The sequence below is a fragment of the Camelus bactrianus genome, chromosome 2, assembly GCF_048773025.1.
Source record: "Camelus bactrianus isolate YW-2024 breed Bactrian camel chromosome 2, ASM4877302v1, whole genome shotgun sequence".
Taxonomy (NCBI): domain Eukaryota; kingdom Metazoa; phylum Chordata; class Mammalia; order Artiodactyla; family Camelidae; genus Camelus; species Camelus bactrianus.
The window spans coordinates 17,570,961-17,589,727 of record NC_133540.1 but is presented as its reverse complement, the minus strand read 5'-3'; the positions used below and the strand labels follow the sequence as shown (position 1 = coordinate 17,589,727).

The window sequence follows — 18,767 nt, the reverse complement described above, 5'->3', positions numbered from 1 at the left end:
ACCAATAAATATGCCAGTAAGTATTTTCTGTTCTTATAGCCTGGTTATTAATTTAGAACATACCAAACTCCCCACCACCTTGTATTACTAATATTAAAAAAAAATGAAAATGAATGTATGCGTGTATATTGTGCTGTACACCAGAAACTGACATATTGTAACTGACAGTACTTTAATTAAAAACAAAGGAAAAAAACAGATTTGTTTCAAGATTCCCAGAAGACATGGTGCAAGCTCTACTTTCACTGGGTCCTCCATGGGATGAAGAACAAGGTGGCTTTAGCACCAGGTAGACTTGAGTATAAATGATGACACTGTCATTTCATGATCACGTAGCCAATTCGCTCAACTCTTCCAAGACTTGATTTCTTCTGATAGGATGGAAATAAGTGAAATGCTGTCTATCAAGCACTGAGCACCTCAGGGGCAGGAAGCAGAATCGTGGTGTCCCCCAGGTTCCCAGGCCCCGGTCCCTTTGACTAGGTTAGCCCAGATGGCAGAAGAGAATTCGCAGATGGGGTTAAGGTCATGGTTCTCGAGTTGGAAAGATTACCCTGCAGGAGTGGCGGACCCCCTGATCACAGGACTGACTGAGTCCTTAAAAGCCAAGAACCTTTCCTGGTTACAGGGGAAGGGGGGTACAGTGACAGAAGACTGGAGGGACAGGAGCATGAGAAGGACCTGGAAAGAGGTCTCTAGGGCATGACCCAGCCCCAGCTGACGGCCAGGAAGGACACAGGATCCAAAGCCCCATGGCCTCATGGAACTGAATTCTGCCTACACCTGTCTGGTTACCCACCCCCAGAGCCAAAGGAAAGGGGTTCAGCCCTGCTGGTTCTGGTCCAGTGAGACCAGAAATGGACCTGCAACCTACAAAACTGTAGGATAATAAATCTGTGTTGTTTTAAGCCCTATGTTTGTGGTAACTGGTTCCCATAGCAATAAAAAAAATTCACTGATCAAATAGTAATCTGTCAATACTGATACCTGGTGATGATTGCCAGAGAGAATGGGGAAAGCAAACCGGTCTCAGAGCGCTGTGGGCCTCAAAGAACCCGCCTTAACAGGGGGCGCTGTGGGCCCAAAGGAACCACAGTTCTTGTTCAAACGTCTCAGGGAGGCCAGTTAGGGAAACAGAAGGATCCAGTAAGACATCGGGAAGGAGCTGGAGGGAGCATGGGTCCCAAATTCAGGAACCGCTCCATTAGGGCCCCTGCAGCCAGCAGTTTCATCCTCTGTCCCACCGTCCAGTCATCCACACACTGTGTGAAGCCATTGCAGGAGGGTGACATGTCCTGCGGTGTGCGGTGCAGGCTGGGACAGGGCAGGGCACAGGCTGATGACACAGACCCTGCCTGTAAGCTGATCACAGCTTAAATCACAAACGAACGTGCAGAGTGGCTTCTGACGCGTAAAGGGACAGGAAGACAGGTCCGGAGATGTCAGTGTGCAGCCAGGATCTGTGCGAGGCCACAAGAGGTGACACTGATTTAGATAAATGTTTCGACAGCTTCCTCAACGAGGTGAATGTGGCTTCTTTGAGAGATGCCTTCGTGCCTGGTGCTGAAATTTTGTTTTCTTTCCCCGAATTACACCTCTTATGCTCAAGTCGGGCCAGTTCTTTATTAAAATATCAAGTGGTCCTGAGAGTCTCGAGAGGCCGCCGTCAGCGGGTACAAGGACTCCCACATGGCGGACACTGAGAATGGACCATCCGGAGAAATATGTAAACAACCAGAGGCCTAGAAGTGTCCAGGGTAAGGGGTGCCAAGGGCTCTCCTATGACAAGTTCTCCTCCCGGGAACTCTTTCCCGGGAAAGGAAGACAACAAAGGTGGCTCCCCAGCCCTCCTGGATCCCTTCACACTTCTGCTGATGTTGTAAAAGGAGTAAGAGAAAATCCGGTGAGAAAAAAAAAATCACTAAAAGAGATTCACATGTGTCTCCATCTCCCCTGAAGCCAAAATTCAGCTCGGTGCTGCATTTAGGAAATTTCCTAACATGCTCAGACCCAGGTACTGCGTTGTGGCTCATTTTCAAGAAAAAATGTAAACCTGAGTTTAACAATAACTTGAAATATGTATTTTAAAGTTTTTTTTTTTCTATTTGTCTTCTATAACGTGTTCAAATGCAGGATGGCGTAAGTCAGCATGCCAACGTCATTTCCACACGCGTCTTTTCCATCCTGGGTGGTGTTACATCGGCGCATTTCCACGAGCAGCTAAACGGACGGCGGGAGGCAGTGACAATAGCATCGTCCCCCTGATCTGCACCACCGACGCTGACGAGGACGAGACGGGCCAGGATGCCGAAGACCACCACATCACACACCACCTGGAGACAGCCCTGCACCCTAAACGTGGAGCCACTTTAAATAAAAGTATTGCCAGTACATAAGTATTCATAGCAGTAATAAAGTGCTGCTGAATTCACCAAGTCAAGGCGAGTGGGAAACCAAACACACGAAGTCAGATGCTAATCCTTTAAGTCTTAGTGGTCATCAGCTCCCCAGAGACTGACTGTTTTATTGGGTCTGCTATTAATTAAGTGGACAAGTAAAGTGCTTTCCTGGAGCAGAAAAGATGTAACACCACTTAATGTAATATTGATTTTCTTTAGATGGTATCTAACCATAAAAACCACTCTTGGGATTTCTTTAGTTCCAGCTTTCTCTCCTTGGTTTTATACTCTCAAAATCAAAATGATCACCACAGCTTGTCTACCATGAGACATGGAATTCATGATTGAAAATTAAATTATTTTCATTGGAGTACATTTAGACTGCTCGAAAGGTGCCTTCTTCATGAACTAGAACTGTTTGCAGCAACCTCAAAGGCCACAAAAAAGATTCTCAAAAGAGCCAAGAGAAAACCTTGTCTGCATTTTATAAAACCATCTATACAAAATCAATTATTCATCCACGTGGTTGTAGCAATATCTTCTGGAGAACAAGAGTTTCATGTTAAAGCTGGTATTCTGTTCTGTTTCTAAATAGACCCCTGGAGATTGGTACTCAGAGAGAAGAGCTAATGGACGATGACAAACATCAGAGAAACAGAACACATGTAAACACATATAGATTGAACACTTTTAAACACAAGTAGATTCCCGGGAAACAGTAAATTAACAGTCAAGCAAAGCTCAGAGATGCTTTCGCTTTATTCTTCTTGGCTTTACGGACACTAGAACACAGGCAAGTCCACTCATCCATTTTGCCTCAAGACGCCAAAAGGTTAGTCTGAGGTTTTCATTTCATTCCTTTCATTGTTCTGATGTCATTTTACCACTTTGTCTACAAGCAAGATGAATGTGCTTTTTCTCAGGAATTCTGCTGTCTGTAGCCCAGTTCACCCTTCCCCCAGGCGTTACCATTCACAGAAGAAACACTAGCGCTGGCATCTCAGGAAACTAAAGTTCGAGATTTAGCACACACAGATTTGGGAAACAAAAGAGAATTTGTTAATCCTGTGAGAAATACTCTGAAGTTCCATGTTTTTCAAGATCTTGAAAGACTGCAAAACAAATGCAGAATCTCTCTTAAGATGTGTAGCAAAAAAAAGGCTTAAACGAAATTACAGAGGCAAAGTTTCCAGGAATGAACCACCTCATTTCTCTGCTCCCAGAGCATCTAATTAAAAATTCCCAAACGGTCCATATAAATAGGTAAAAGTAAGACCTTGCATCGAAAGTTTTGAGAGAGATTTTTCAGTCTTCAAGAATCTTTTCGCAGTGGACGGCATGAAGGGAGCTGTGTGTGTTATTTGAGAACGTTACTGAAGTTCAGATCAGGAAAACATCCTAAGTCAGTCATTGTAAACCTCTCTCTTTTAAGCAAAGAGGACAAATCGCCACATTTCCTTTCTTTTTATTGGTCAGGTTTCTGAAAAGCAAGACCGACACTAGCATTCACAGATGGAGTCATGTGATTTGAAAACCCTTTTTAAGTCTTACAAGAAAGAAGTCACTGTAGAATTTGAATATGAAAAAATTTAAACAAGTAAGACCTAAAGTGGAAAACTCCGCCCCATCTAACGAGAAACGCCAGGGCCAGGGCGTGAGGAGCTGGGGGTTCAGAGGAAGTAAGAGCTGGTGTTTAGCGGTGCTTGTCCAGCCTTTCCTTCTTCAAGCTGCTCCTTGGGGAACAGCCTTCCAACTGAAGAGATACAGCATGTCCCTTTTAAAAGAACTACTGTAAGGCCTCATTTAAAAAGAAAGTGTACAAGAGTCACTAAAATTATTTAAATGGTGGTATTTTTAAAACTGCTTATAGTTATTACCAGCCTCTCAAGAGAAATTTTAAAAAAAGTCATAGGAATACCTGTGTAAAGAGTTTCACTCGTCATACTGCTTTTACATTTGTGTTTTAAAAAATCTCATTTATATACATGTGCCAACCAATATTTTGTAAAAATTGTGAAAATATATACGAGCTATTTTTTTTTAAAGTCTTAAATTCTAAAATACTTATCTTCCTTTAAAAGTTCTCACATGTCAATTTTAAAATTGCAGGTGCCAACTAAGGGACGTTTCTTGCCACCCGGTTCTACAAGAAGTTAGTCATTTGGCCACTGGAGCCCTTGACCTGCAGGACACCCAGGAAGGAATTCAGGGTGAAGGTCAGGAATGAGGGAAAACTGTTACAGCTGGCCCTCAGGGAGTTAGATATTTTCAGGAGAAATGTTTCATGAACCCGGATTCTTGCATCTTCCCACACTTAGAAAAGCAATAAAACCATTAACTAAGATGTCTGTTCCTCGTGCTGACAGCAACCAAGCCGTGTCCTTGAGTGCACACACCCCCTTAGTCAGTGTCACACATACACTGACCCCCCCAACTGAACTGACCTCCTCAGAACAGTCCTCAGGGTCATCTGAGAGGCTGTACCCACCCCCACCCCCCCGGCTACAGTCCTCAGTAAGATCCTGAATAAACCCAACTCATAGCTCTGATGCTGTGCGTTTTTTTTTTCCCCCAAGTAGACACAGGTTATAGAAATTGGCGTTTTAGAGGTTGAGAAAAGTTCCTTCTGAAATTTAAAAGTTAAACACAAAAAGAATGGTACATTTTTTTCTAAGAAATATTATAAATAATTTAGAGAAGTATTAGAATGTCCCAGCTGTTCAGGAAAATCCTCATTATTTCCCAAAATAACACTTTGCACAAACATTGAAGAATTTTAGTTCAGTCATCAATCCCAGATTGCTCCTGGTGGGCTGGCCAAGCTACAATGCTGCCAAAACCGGGAGCCAACACGAACTGAAGAAAGTCTCATTGCAGGCTGAGCAGGGACCCCAGTAGAGGACTCAGTCCATGAACTGACAGGGTGAGTGAGATTCCACCAAACCAAAGTCAGTGGAAGAAGCCAGAGCTTCCAGCAAACTTGAGAGAGTATCAGGTTTGATCACTGCCCTGACATTTCTCTGCGTATTTAAGCAGGTGCCTCATTAAATCCTGACTGGTCTCTAAGGTTGCATATTACTCCTTTATTTTTCAGTAATACCTCCCATGCTCGTTCAGGTTTTATTTCACCTTTGTACAATTACTGGGGAGGTAAGAAATATATAGTGTAAGAATAACATATACCGCTGAAAATGAACTCAGAACCCTGCTGCGCACTGATTTGGGTTCCATTTGCAAAGGTTATATATCATCTCCCCTTTGCAACACGGACTCCTCAAAGCTCCCGACTCACCCATAAATACGTGAACACATGTGCACATACTAACGCAGATCAAAAAACAGGAAAACAGTACACAAAGTGCTGTTCCCATGATCCACTGCTGCATAACAAGGTGCCCCAAACTTACTGGCTTAACACAAAATGTTGGGTGGGAAGAGACAGACTGGGATTTCAAAATTGTAGAATAGATAAACAAGATTACACTGTATAGCACAGGGAAATATATACAAGATCTTATGGTAGCTCACAGAGAAAGGAATGTGACAATGAATATATATATGTTCATGTATAACTGAAAAATTGTGCTCTACACTGGAATTTGACACAACATTGTAAAATGATTATAATCAACAAAAAATGTTTAAAAAAAACCAGAAAATGCTATTCCGCATGGTTTTGGGGGCTGCCTGGACTCAGGCAGGGGGTTCTCCTGTTGGAGTCAGAAGCTGGGAATGGAGTCACCATCATTCTTTGACTTCCCAGGCTGACTTCCCAGGATGGTCACCCTAACGGCAGAGAGCTCAGCCGGCCCAGCTAAGTCTTCTGAGAGCCCACACATGACCTCTCCGGGCACCATGGGCTCCTCAGTCCACATGACGGGGTGCCTGGAGGGACCGTCCCAAGAGTAAGTGCTCTCAGATACTCGGGTGGAAAACTCAAGACCTCTTAGGAACCAGCCTAGGAAGGATCAAAATGTTACTCCTGCCACACTCTGTTGGTCAAGTAATCAGCAAAGCCATCCCAGATGCAAGGGTCAGGGGGGACTCCAGCCCTCGACAGAGAACAGGGAAACTCACACTGCAGAAGAGGGTTGAGATGGGGGACGCAAGTGCAGCGACTCTGGGAAAAACCCACCTGCAGGGACGCAAGAGGACACCGGAGAGCAGAGGTGAGCGGCGTCTACGGAGGACATCCCGTCAGACCACACGCTCCTCACCAGCTGTACTTTTAATGAGTTTTCAAACCCTACACATTCTCTGCTCTGTTTTAATCACTATACTGGATGCTTCAGACAGAAATTAGCTACAGCAGCAGCATGGTACCACATTTTATCCCTAATTTAAGAGTAAGAAAATGACTGAAATATGGTCTTATCTTGAAGACAATAAATACAGATAAAATGTATAAAATCCAAAAATCTACATCAAAATGTCTTCCTACTTTTTGTAAATCTCTTTTTGATAAACCACGTTTCTGCTTACTAAATCAGCTAAAGGATAATAATAAATTTCAAGGATTATCTACTTTTATCAATAATCCACAAGCTGATGGTTTTACAGGAGATTTAAGAAAAATCAATTCCAAACTGTGTACTATCTAGAGAGAGTAATATTTCTAAAAGGCTTCCTCTAAAAATGTTTCTTATATTTTGTTACTTCACCAACTTAGGATTTTTGGCTACTTTTTGTGGGAGTCTAGAGGTAGATTAATAATAGGCATGATGTAAACAATTTTAAATCCACTTTTGAAAAAATGAAAGCGATTGGCTACTCAGAGCCAGAAATTTAATACTGGCAGCAAAGCCTTTCAAAGGGACATTGTCCATTTTTTAAGCTGTTTGAATTGTTAAATTGTTTAAATTCACTAATCAAAGGAAATGACAAAAATCCACTTGAGAAACAAGTATTTTTCTGAAACTAAACTACAGGTACGATCTATGCAGCATCTCTTTAATATAAAATGTCTACAAAGAAACACAAGTATTATCTGGATAAAATAGCTTGGGCCAAAACAAATATATATACATACAACTCAGAATTAACTAATTCTATCATTCAAAGACTATTGATTGATTGCCTGTTACATGCCGCGCCTGGTTCTTAAAAAACTTTCAAAAATTACTTCAAGAAAAGTAAAAACAGAAAAATGTATTTTCAACAGAGAGCCATTCTTGATCATGTATCCAGTGAGAGGCTGGGAGAGACACATGTCCCCTCCCCCAGGAAGTCCTCCCTGGAAGGACGGCGAGCGATGGGAGGCGCCCAGGCTCCGGCTCCTGTGTCACCATTTCAGCAGCTATGTGGTTGCTGCCTGAGAGCTTCAAGTGGAAACATTAGGGTAAACATTTTAAAAGTTTCAAGTACTGTCACTTGTATACGAATCAATAAACAGTACTTTGCCATGTCTGCATGAAAAGGAAATTGGTCCAGTGTGTGTCTATTCTACATTTCAACCTATAACTCAGCTCTAAATATATATCTCACTCCAAATGGATTTTTGTTGGCCTTAATAAAAGGATTAATCTTGAGCTACTGGAGTATTTGCTTCCTATTTTTGTATGAACAGCAAATCTTCATTTACAAGAAAAATGTTCATTCATTTCCAGACACACATTGTATCTGTGCCGATAGCATCATTAAGAAATGACATGTGATCTCTGCCCTCTTGAAACTTACAGCCCAGCCCAACAAACAAGCAATGAACACAGCGTGAGAACTACTGTGTCTGGGGAAATAGGATGTCCTCTGAAAACACGAGACGTATCAGTCCCCAGACTCAAACGGGGCTGAGAACAGAGAGAGGGGTGGAGCCTTCCTGGAAGAAGCAATTTGACCAGCAGGATGACGAGGACTGATCTAGATGAAAAGGAGCAGGAACAGTGTTCCAAAAAAGGGAAGAGCAGGTGCAGAAGCTCAGAGGAGAGAGAGAGAGAGCATGCAAGACTGGAAAAAAAAAAAGATTCTAAAGCAGTTCTGTTCGGCTGGGCTGGAGGAGAGAAAGATGGAGACATAAGTAGTTTCAATTATTTTAAATACTTTTTACAATTTCAGTGAGCAATTGGGAATCACTGAAGGGTTTAGGCAAGTGATATGATGAGATATATTTACATTTCAGAAAAATCTCTAGTTCTAGAATGAAGAAGTCATTGGAGGGATTCGAAGAGAGGTGGGGAAACCCATCCTTTCTGTAGATACTGGAAGACTCTCCCACAGAAGTGCAGGGAAAATGAAGAAAAATGGTAGAATTCTGAAAATTCAGTATTTAGGGAACAGACTCTAAGGATTTCATGACTGGGTAAAATCAGGTGGTGTGAGAGAAAAAAAGTGAAACATCTTTACAATAAGGCCCAGTTTATCCTACTTTTTAATGAAAGGCTGAAGTTCACCATTAAGAGTATTTGATTAATGTATGGAATGAAAAATGTCTATTTTAAAATGTGAGCCAGGATCTTAAAACAATTTATGAAGATCAGTTGCTTAAGTCAGAGTCACTTATACAGGATAAAAGTCCATTTAATATATTTGTAATTAGCCTAATCCTAACATAAATATGTACTTTTAAGAAAAGCAGTATTTTAATACATTCAGTTTGCCATTAATATATGCAATTTCAAAACCAGGAAAAAAAAAACTCGATTAAAAATATACAGTATTGATGAAAACTTTACAGTTTCCTCATTGTTCACACTCACATGAAAAGACAAATAAAATAAAATCGTGTATAATTTAAAGCCATATTAGCTAAAACTGCCTGCTGACCTTGAGGAAAACAGACTTAAGAACTATTTAAGATAATGCTGGCATTAAAGCAAGTCACAAATGTCAGTCACATACACACTGTTAAACTTTCTAGCAGTCATGTTTTAAAAAAGGAAAAACAAACAGCTGAAATTACTGTTAATGATATATTTGCTATAACTCCGTATTTCCAAAATAATATCTTTTCAACACATGATCAATACGGAATCTGCATGAACAACCCCGCATTCTGTTTGAAACCTGGTGTGTATTTCATGCCCGCGGCACCACCTTTCAAACGCTGGGCTGTTATGTGGAGGCCACCCCCCTGGGCAGCCGGCTCTAGAACCTGGAGCCACACACACCAGGAGGCTGCCTGCTCGGTCACCCCTCTGTGCCTTTGCAAACTTAGCCGATGATCACAATGAGTAAAGGTTAAAAACATTTTAAAGCATTTGTACTGACTGTTTTGGTTACATAGATGTGACCATCAAGAGAATGTTAAAATTAAAAGAGAGGAACTGTGGGTTGACACGTTGCTGAGAAGGTGACAAGAGTCAACAAAGCTACTTAATAATAGAACATGTAATCAAAAACCAAATCCCCAAATACTTTTAAATCTCAAACTTAATTCATTTAAAATAACTAATGTCAGAGAAAGGCAAATATCCTATGATATCACTTACATGTGGAATCTAAGGAATAAAAATAATAAATGTTATTCACAAACCAAAAACAGACTCAGACATAGAAAACAAGCTATGGTTACCAAAGGGGAAAGGCTTAGGGAGGGGTAAATTAGGAGTTGGGATTAACAGATACACACTACGGTATATAAAATAGATAAACAACAAGGACCTACTGTATAGCACAGGGAACTATATTCAATAGCTTGTAATAACATATAATGAAAAAGAATCTGAAAAGAAAATGTATATATGTATGTGTATGTGTAACTGAATCACTTTGCTGTACACCTGAAACTAACATTGTAAATCAACTACACTTCAGTAAATTTTTTTTAATTCATTTAAATGCAACCAGTTAAAGGTTAATTTGAATATCTCCTGGGGGTTACTTCCTTTGGAAGTGACCGCTCTTTTGGAGACCAGGAGTTTGGTCAACTGCTAGCGGGGACTGCAAACCAGCTTCCCTCTTGATTTAACGCCATTTTAAGTTTATAAGAAAAAATGTCACTATGTAAACAACAGACATTTTGATTAAACACCATAGTTCTTATTTTGGCTGTTAAATCAATAATGCAGCTGGACTGAAAGTAGTTTACATTCCATCCAAACTGGGCCCCAGTTCAGCTAGTATTGTTCCGACATCATTTTCCAGCAAGATTTGGTTCTTCTCAGTGGCCAGTTTAGAAATACCCTTCACATAATGTTCAGTGTGAACACGTTTCCAGAAGAGGGTCTAACAAATGCCTGTGCTTAAAATAGCACAGTCGATCCAAAAATAGTCTCCCATCTAATGTGCAATTTACTAGTTAAAAAAAAAAAAAGGCAAGATAATTTTAACAAGACAAGAAGACAAAGGCCTTTGGCAACATTATTTATCTTTGACTTCACCTGAGACTAACTTTGGAGAATTTCCTGTTTTCCTTTCCTGAGTAGATGAACTAATACAGAACTCGGAGCAATGATCTCCAAATTTGAACTCTAGGTGCTTTAGCCAAAACAACGAGCTTCGGGCAGGACATCACAGACACTGCTACACGATTTAATTACACAACACAAATTCAGATGACTTACAAATAGAAAGTACGCCCATATTATATACATAAAAGCCAATGACCAGCAGAAAGCAGCATTTAGAAAAAGGCAGTTGAACAGATCACAACAGGCCAGGTCGAGTTTTTCAGAGAACACAACAACTTGCGTATTCAGAGTCAGGAACCAAAAATTAAAGAAAACAATGCCAAAATGTATTCAAGACCATCCAAAAACTATTATTATTTTATGTGAATTAGAAAAAAATGTCACTGTGATTCCATTTCAGCAGAAAGACACTCATGCAGCTGGCTGGGCAAAAGTATTCCAGCATCTACAGGTAAGAATCCAAGACTCAGAATTTTTAGCCACAGGACCTCAAATTGCTCACCTGGAGAAACTCTCTGACATTGGATCCCAGGACTCGCAGGATTGTATCGTAACCAGATTCTTGACAGAAGACAAAAAACATCTTCCCAAACATTTGGAGGATTTCTCCAGCATTGAGATCTATTTTATAGATTTGAGAGACAACAACAAAAACAAAACATATTAGAGGTGGAAAATTGTTAATGAGAGGAATGAAGGTATGTATATAATTTAAAAATGTTAAATACCCTGTTTTTGTGCAGAGTGACATCTAGCCAAGAACGTCCAATGAAGGTTTGTACTTACAAACAAAGCAATCAGTTTCTTAGCTCCTGTGACAAAATTTTGAGCTTTTTTTTAAACTTATATTTAAGGTAGAACTTATTTTTTCTGAAAATTACATAAAGATCTTGAAAATCATCAAGAACACACATGCTATTTTGGTACAGAATGGCTTTTCCTTATGCATATGTAATAACTTGGTTGCATACAGTAAGTACCCAAAGATCCTGCTTTTTCCTTAATATTCAATTATTATGTCCCAAAATTAAAATTTTTTTTCTGTAATATCAATTTTAATCACTATCTTATTCAACACAGGTATGCAACAATTTATTTCACAAATGTCAGCTTACTCAAAATAGAGGCTCTTTCTAATTCTTTAAAATGTAAGTTACTCTGAAATGGAAACACTCATACATCTTAATGCACATAAATCTAATAATTTCTTTAGGAAAAATTTCTAAAGGATTTCAACATTTTTAAAAAAGATTTTGACTGATGATGCAAAATTATTCTCCAAAAAAGTTGTCTTATTTTGCCATCAGATTTTAAAGTGTGAGTTTCCCCTTTAACTCTCCCCTTGACTATTTCATTTTTTAATTGCCAAATTTATATAAAATTATTTTACATTTGTGTCAATGTTGAGTACTAATGAGGCTGGATGTTTTTCTTATTATTAACAATTTACCATACTCTTCCATAATTCTTGTAGTTTAGTCTGCAAAAGGTGGTGTTCACTCTTCCAAGTGTATCTGAGAAAGCTGAAAAGCTGCTTTCTATTCTATCCAAACTGTAGCCCAGTTATAAATGAAGCACTATGAGAATAAGAGATATTACCTTAAGAACAACTTTTTTCCATAAAGCTTTTTTTTTTTTTTTTGCAGGGTGGGCGACTTGCCTTCTTTGCATGAGTTTTGACTGATATAGATCTCTGTTCTTGTTTTTCTTACCAATACCCAAGAAAACTTGTGATTACAGAAAAGATTTGGAGAAAATATTTTCTGTATACTACACTTGTAATTCCTAGGCCGTTGACACTGCAATATTAAGTTATTACCACATTATTAGCTCATTACATTAAGTAACAACATTTTTTTCCTTCCTCAACACATGGCTTTTTGTAGGGAGGGGCAGAGAGCTCCTCTATTCTCCAAAGAGTTTGTAAGAGGAAAGATAGAACTCAGGGTAGCCTAGGCCTAACATTATATGTGAATATCCCCCACAACCAGGGTTGTGCAGTGCATAGCCTGCACAACCATACAACATTACCCTTTGTCTTGGACACCTACTTGTAGCTCAACCAGAGAAGGAAAGTCACGTTCAACTTACTGAGGACTTTGCTTGCAGCAGCAACCAAATCATAAGTTTTAGAATCATCATATATGATTCGGACAAGAAACTGTCCTTCTTCGTCTAACTGTGCCTCTTTTCTAGAAAAACAAAAACAGCAGAGACAGGGGAAAGAGTTGAGATAAAAGAGCAGGGACTACAGCTCCAAGGATCACATAAAAATGGTTTTATATCTGAAACAGAATATGCTTTTGGCACATTTGTTCACATCGATGACATGTACCTAAAAGTCTGGTGACTAAGAACATCTTATTTCACATCCCCGTCCCCAAACTAAAATGATACATTTAAGTATGTCTTAGGAAGACTAACATGTGTGTGGTACTCTAATGCCCAGCACAATACCTGATAACAGCTGTAATCAAGAAATAACGTTTGGTAAATGAATAGTCAGCAAACATTTGTTGAGTCCCTATGTGCGCCAGGTCCTCTTCTAGGCATGAGGGTTCCAGCCTTTAGTAAGATTAAGTGCCCGACCTCTTGGAACAAATGCATTCTAGGAGGGGAGGCCGAAGAGGCATGAAACTAAGTCATATACACACAGATATAAGGGTGGGTGGTCTGGAGAAAAATTAAGCTGGGGAGGGGGAGGGATCTCATGTACAGGAGCAGGAAGCATCACTGAGAAGTTGCCAGTTGAGTCAAGTCTGAAGCCGCTCTGCGGGACCCGAGCCACCCGGACGGGCAGGACAGGCAGGTGTGTTCCGGGCGGAGGAAGAGCAGGTGCAGGAGGTCAGCCCGGGTGTTGGAGGAACAGAGGAGGAAGCAGAGGAGCCACAAGAGGAAGGATCAGAGGTAACCAGGGCCTGGTGCGAACGGGGTGATGCTTTCATGTACTTGGAAGAGATGAAGGTCCTGACACTTGTGATAGAAGCGGTGAGATGAACCGACCTCAGTGAAGGACGGACCTGCGGCTGCGCTGAGAATGGACCAGAGGCGCACAGGATGGAGCAGGGACGGAGCGAGGACAGAGCGAGGGCAGAGCAGGGAGACCAGCGGGGAGGCTACTGCGACATCCAGGAGAGAAATGTCGGTGATGGACTCCGGGTGGAGGCAGTTGGAGGGAGGGAGTGGCCCGGGTCCGGATGTTTCCTGAAGGCAAGTTCAGCACGGTTTGCTGATGAACTGGACACAGGATGTGGGAGGAGGGAAGGACGCAAGGATGACACTGCAGTTCTGGCCTGAGCAGCTGAAGGATGCTGTCACCGGGAGCTGAACTGGCAAAGAGGGTCAGCCCCAGAGCTGTGGTTTACATGTCCTAAGTGTGAGGCGCGAGTGGACTGGTAAAATCTTGCAGCACATCCTCAGCGTATTAAAGGCTCAGAACGCACACAGGATTAAAGAGGGGCAATCACAGTTCTCATTTCAGTAGCTGCCACGATTACATGAGTATGTTTACTTTGGTGGGATCTGGATTCTTTTTCTCCAACAAGTGTCTGTGTTGTTCAAAGTACCGTCTGCTTCGGAAGAGCACTGACGGGCAGGGTCCCAGAGAGCTTGTCCAGCTTGAGACCCACGAATTCAGGAGCATCCATCTCCACCTCTGACTCCAAACCCAGCCATCCAAGCCCCTGGAGGCTCCAGGAGAACAAACACAAGTGACGGAAAAGCCCCCACCCGCCACCCAGGCGGACACAACCACCTTCTCCCCTCGGAGGCGCTGCTGTCACAGCTGCTGGGACACCCGGGGCTGGGACACCGGCGTCTGCTCGAGGGAACAACTCCAGGCGGCAGCACAGCTTAGGTGCAGGCGGGATGGAGACTTCTCCCAGACAGCCTGTGTCCTTCAGGACAGGCCACCTGTCTGCCTGCCAGGACGCGCCAGCGTGCACGTTGGGGGAAGAGGAGCGTGATTTTGGCGGGCACGGAGATGTGACCTTCAGAGCCCAGAATGTACCAGCCGATGAACTTGGGCAAGTCACACAGAGCCTGTGAGCATTAAAATCCCTCTTTTCTAAAATGGGAGCAGTCGCATAATCCAGCTCCCACAGCTGTAAAGAGGTGAAGCACATACTAAGCGCGACGGGTATTACCAAAGCCCACAGCACTTATGTTCACAGACTCAGAAACGCAAAGGGTGCATGTAGGTGTGAGGTTCTCGCTCTGGCTGAACAGACACAGCTGTTAAACGAAAGGAACACATCTCTAAGACTTCAAGTCTTTTTAAAGCCAAAAGTCAGTGAAATAGCCCCAAATTATGAAGACAGAATGTACAAACACTGACTTGCCTTAAGACAAATGCTAGTGTGTATCTTACACGTTCTAATTTCTAACTGTATAAAAATATACAGTGTGGGAAAAGAAAACCTTTACAAAACCCTCCAGTGTCCTGAGATGACCACTGCTAATGTTATATTCAGGTTGCTCATACTTGAAATACTTGGATACGTTACACACACCAGATCATACTCCTATGAAACCTCCTTTCTTGACTTCCTATTGGAAGTAAATGTCAGTAAATCGATTTCTATGCCTGGACTACATAGAATTGCCTCGGTTACACACATTGAAGTTTCAACAGGTATTAAATTGCTCTTACTTTTTCACAAGCACAAACAAAAGGTTGTGATGAATACCTCTGTAACTAATATTTATATTTCTACGTAAAAAATAGGACACATTCCTAGAAATGGAATCGTTGAGTTGCAGGATTTGGAGGGCTTCATTTTTTTCTCCTTTTTGTCACTAACATTTTATTAGGAAACAGCAATGGTCTACAGATTGGGATTTCGAAGCCTCTGATTTAGGGCATTCTCATAAAACATAAACCAATCTTAATTAAAGATATAATGAAGTACAAATTAATTCATTGCTCTCACTGTGTCCTATCCTTTTTCTTCCAACTGGGGTAAATCAAACAACATAAATTTGTGTAACAGACTCAGTTTCTCAGAAACAGTCACCAATGAGCTACAAACAGAATACACAGTTCTTCTGCATGAAATAGAGAAATGGCCATCTCCCTAGGGACTCCCCCCCAACCATAAGTCAGTGCGTCCCTCTCTTCTGTCTCCTGCTTTAATAAAATAAGCTCCCTTATCTTTTAAGCTTTACTTCCTGAAGTGTTCAGCCCAACATACCTCCTGGAGGGAGGCTGAAACAGAAATTAAACAGCACTACATGAAAGGAAATAACCATCTTCTCTTAAAAATTTCACACTGAAAACCAATGAATTATTCAAAAGACTTAGAATTCCTTATTTACAGTTGTCTTGGGAAACTTTGAGTCACCTTTTAATTATCCTTCTTTTCCTCCTGGCGGGAGGGGGATGTTTTGCCGCAAATACTTGAACAGCTATTATGCCCCAAGCACTTTTCAAAGCACTTTTACTGTATCAGTGAACAAAATAAAGATCTCTGCCTTCATAGAACTTACACTTCAGCTGGCAGAAATAAGCGACAGCATATATATATATAATTATATTTATGAATCATTATGTTTACATAACATACGTGCAAATTGCATAATTTACTCCAAGATGATAAATGCTACAAAAGACAGCAGGGGAGGATACACGGTGAGACGAGGGGGTTGGAGGAGGAGGCGGGACACAAGGTTAAAGGCAGTGACAGCCGGCGGCTTCCTGAAGGAGTTAATGTTTGAGCAAAGACTCCAGGAGGCAAAATGACCCAATCTCTCTGGACCCACTTCACTTCTTTCTGTAGCCCATTCCTCCAATTCTTCCCTTTTCAGAGTGAAAGCTAATTGGAGATATTACACTTTATTGATGATCAGCTCACTCCATTCAGCTGAGCAGGGGAACTTACAGTGCAGAGAAGTAATAGCCAAAAAATTAATTTCAGGCAGTATTATTGTGATTAATGCCAGTAGACATTTTGAGCTAATAAACGCTTTCTTGGGGTCTCTTGATTCTCAATACAGCTTTTCTTCCAGCTTCCAGGAAAATTTAGGTTTGTTCAGACTTTGCGCTGGTTCAGCCTCCAGAGAGCACGGACACGTGATGACAGTAATCTCTCGGATATATTTTTAACATACATCTGCCTCCATCCTTTCAGGGAAGCTCTACAGCCTTCCTTCCAACGTGACACAATTTCTTCTCTCCTTAGTGTTAAAAATGTCTCTCACCAGCGACCTGAAGTCACAGAGGGTGACCACCACATGTAAGAGAGGTTGGGAAGGGAGCTGGTATTCTGGTTACATAAACAATGTCCACAGCTCACGCACTCTGACCGCGTAATTCTCCATCCCTCATCTTCCCAACCCATAACTTTCAAGGACTTTTTCTTCTTAAAAGCAAAGTAAAGGATGAATCCAACATACAGATATAACACTTGTAACAATACTTGACTTATTTTCTTGATGTGTAGAATGCCTTTTGTGCTTAGACCATCCCAATTCAGTCAGGCACATGAACCAAGTCTTCTAGACTCATTCATTATTCAGAACATATTTTTGAGCATCAATTTTGTCTAAATTGTTGTACTACACCAGGAAATTATGTAATTTCCTGTAATTTAAATTATATTTACATAGGAGGAGAACACAGGCTTCTCCAAGAAACATAGTTTAAAATTTCCCTGAAAAGAAAAAAACGACTTTGGACATAGGTTTGGTTTTCTTTCCAATACTTTTTCGGTGACAAAAAATACCGTATCAAGCCATAGGCAAAACGGAGCACAGTGTATTCAACACTGTTCATCTACCAAATGGTAACCAATGGAACAGCCATCACCATATATTTGGCTGGTGTGACTGCATTCCATTGTTTCCCATTATTATTATAAAAATCCCTTGGAAAACCCCAAACAGACATAGTGTTGCACTATTTCCAGATAGTATGACATACAGTAGTTTGTGTTATCTTCCCCTGTATACTTAATAACTGTGGTTTGGCAGGGGGGAGGCTAAGCATTAGAGTTTTCTACTTGGCGCATCACTCAGTGATTCGAGGGGGAGGTGTGGGGGGAGGACCAGGAAGCAAGTGGAGGAAGAGGGGGAGGGGGACAACACAGCCTTGGTGGCTTTCACTTAGCATCAGAATAATTAACCTAAAGTTGCTCTCAATTTGTGGATTCGCTGATAGGATTCATTCAGATAGCCAAAATCAAACAACTTCTAGCCCTCCTGGGAGCTTTAAAAACAAAGTCCAAACCTTCACCTGGAGACAGAACCAGAAATAATCCTATTCTATATATCTGTAGCCAGAATAAGTGTTAAAAATTGAGGAGGCAGATGTGGACAATTTTCCCACTGACAATTCATCTCCCACTTGCTCTTAGAAATGGTTACTTGCTGGAATTGAAACTGATCATTTCTTTACACTAATTACCTTTCCCCAAAAGGACAGTTGGCATTTTTCTCAGGGTGGGATTTTCTGGTTTTGTGGTTTCGCCATTTGTGTTTTTGATCACTGGTGCCTCACCTGGGTGCCCGGAATGGAGCCTGCACTCAGTGGATGTGTGCAAGTTTTAAAAGACATAAATGGATTAATTAAGTGTATTTCCTCACTAAAAATCAAACACTCAAACATCACTGGCAAAAAAAAAAACATAGTTTGTTTTCAAACTTAGGAATTTTTAAACTTACACCTAGATTTTAAAGTAGGTATACAAGTTGTCCGAAATACCCAGGCAGCATTCTTTATAACTCCACATTGGGGAGATATCTTCCTTAGCTGCAAAATGTGAGCGTACAAAAACTGAATTCACGTTCTGACACTGAGCTCCTGCTACTGTGCGCCCCTCAAGTAAGCTTAGTACATGGCAAAGGCGCTGGCTGTGAGGTAAAGAAGCTTCCCGGGGAGGTAGGAAAACCGGTATCCTAGGATGGGAGAGTCTGAATACAAGCATCCTGAAAATGGAGCCTCAGAATAATGTCTGGTCTCAGGCAGACGAGGTCAGCGCAAATCAAACCACCACCCTGACCAGTGACAGCTGCTCCTGCGAAAACC

At 41.3% G+C, this 18,767-nt stretch overlaps 1 protein-coding gene across 3 annotated transcripts in view; it reads right to left on the bottom strand.

Moving 5' to 3' along the window:
• GUCY1B1 (guanylate cyclase 1 soluble subunit beta 1) overlaps positions 1-18,767 on the bottom strand; it is a 46,370-nt gene that overhangs the window by 17,512 nt on the left and 10,091 nt on the right. For all 3 annotated transcript variants that reach the window (XM_074376529.1, XM_074376537.1, XM_074376535.1), the window contains 2 exons: positions 12,836-12,936; positions 11,247-11,365 (listed from right to left, as the gene is read on the bottom strand). In XM_074376529.1, the coding sequence (XP_074232630.1) occupies positions 11,247-11,365; positions 12,836-12,936 (220 nt within the window). The remainder of the gene's footprint in view (positions 1-11,246; positions 11,366-12,835; positions 12,937-18,767) is intronic.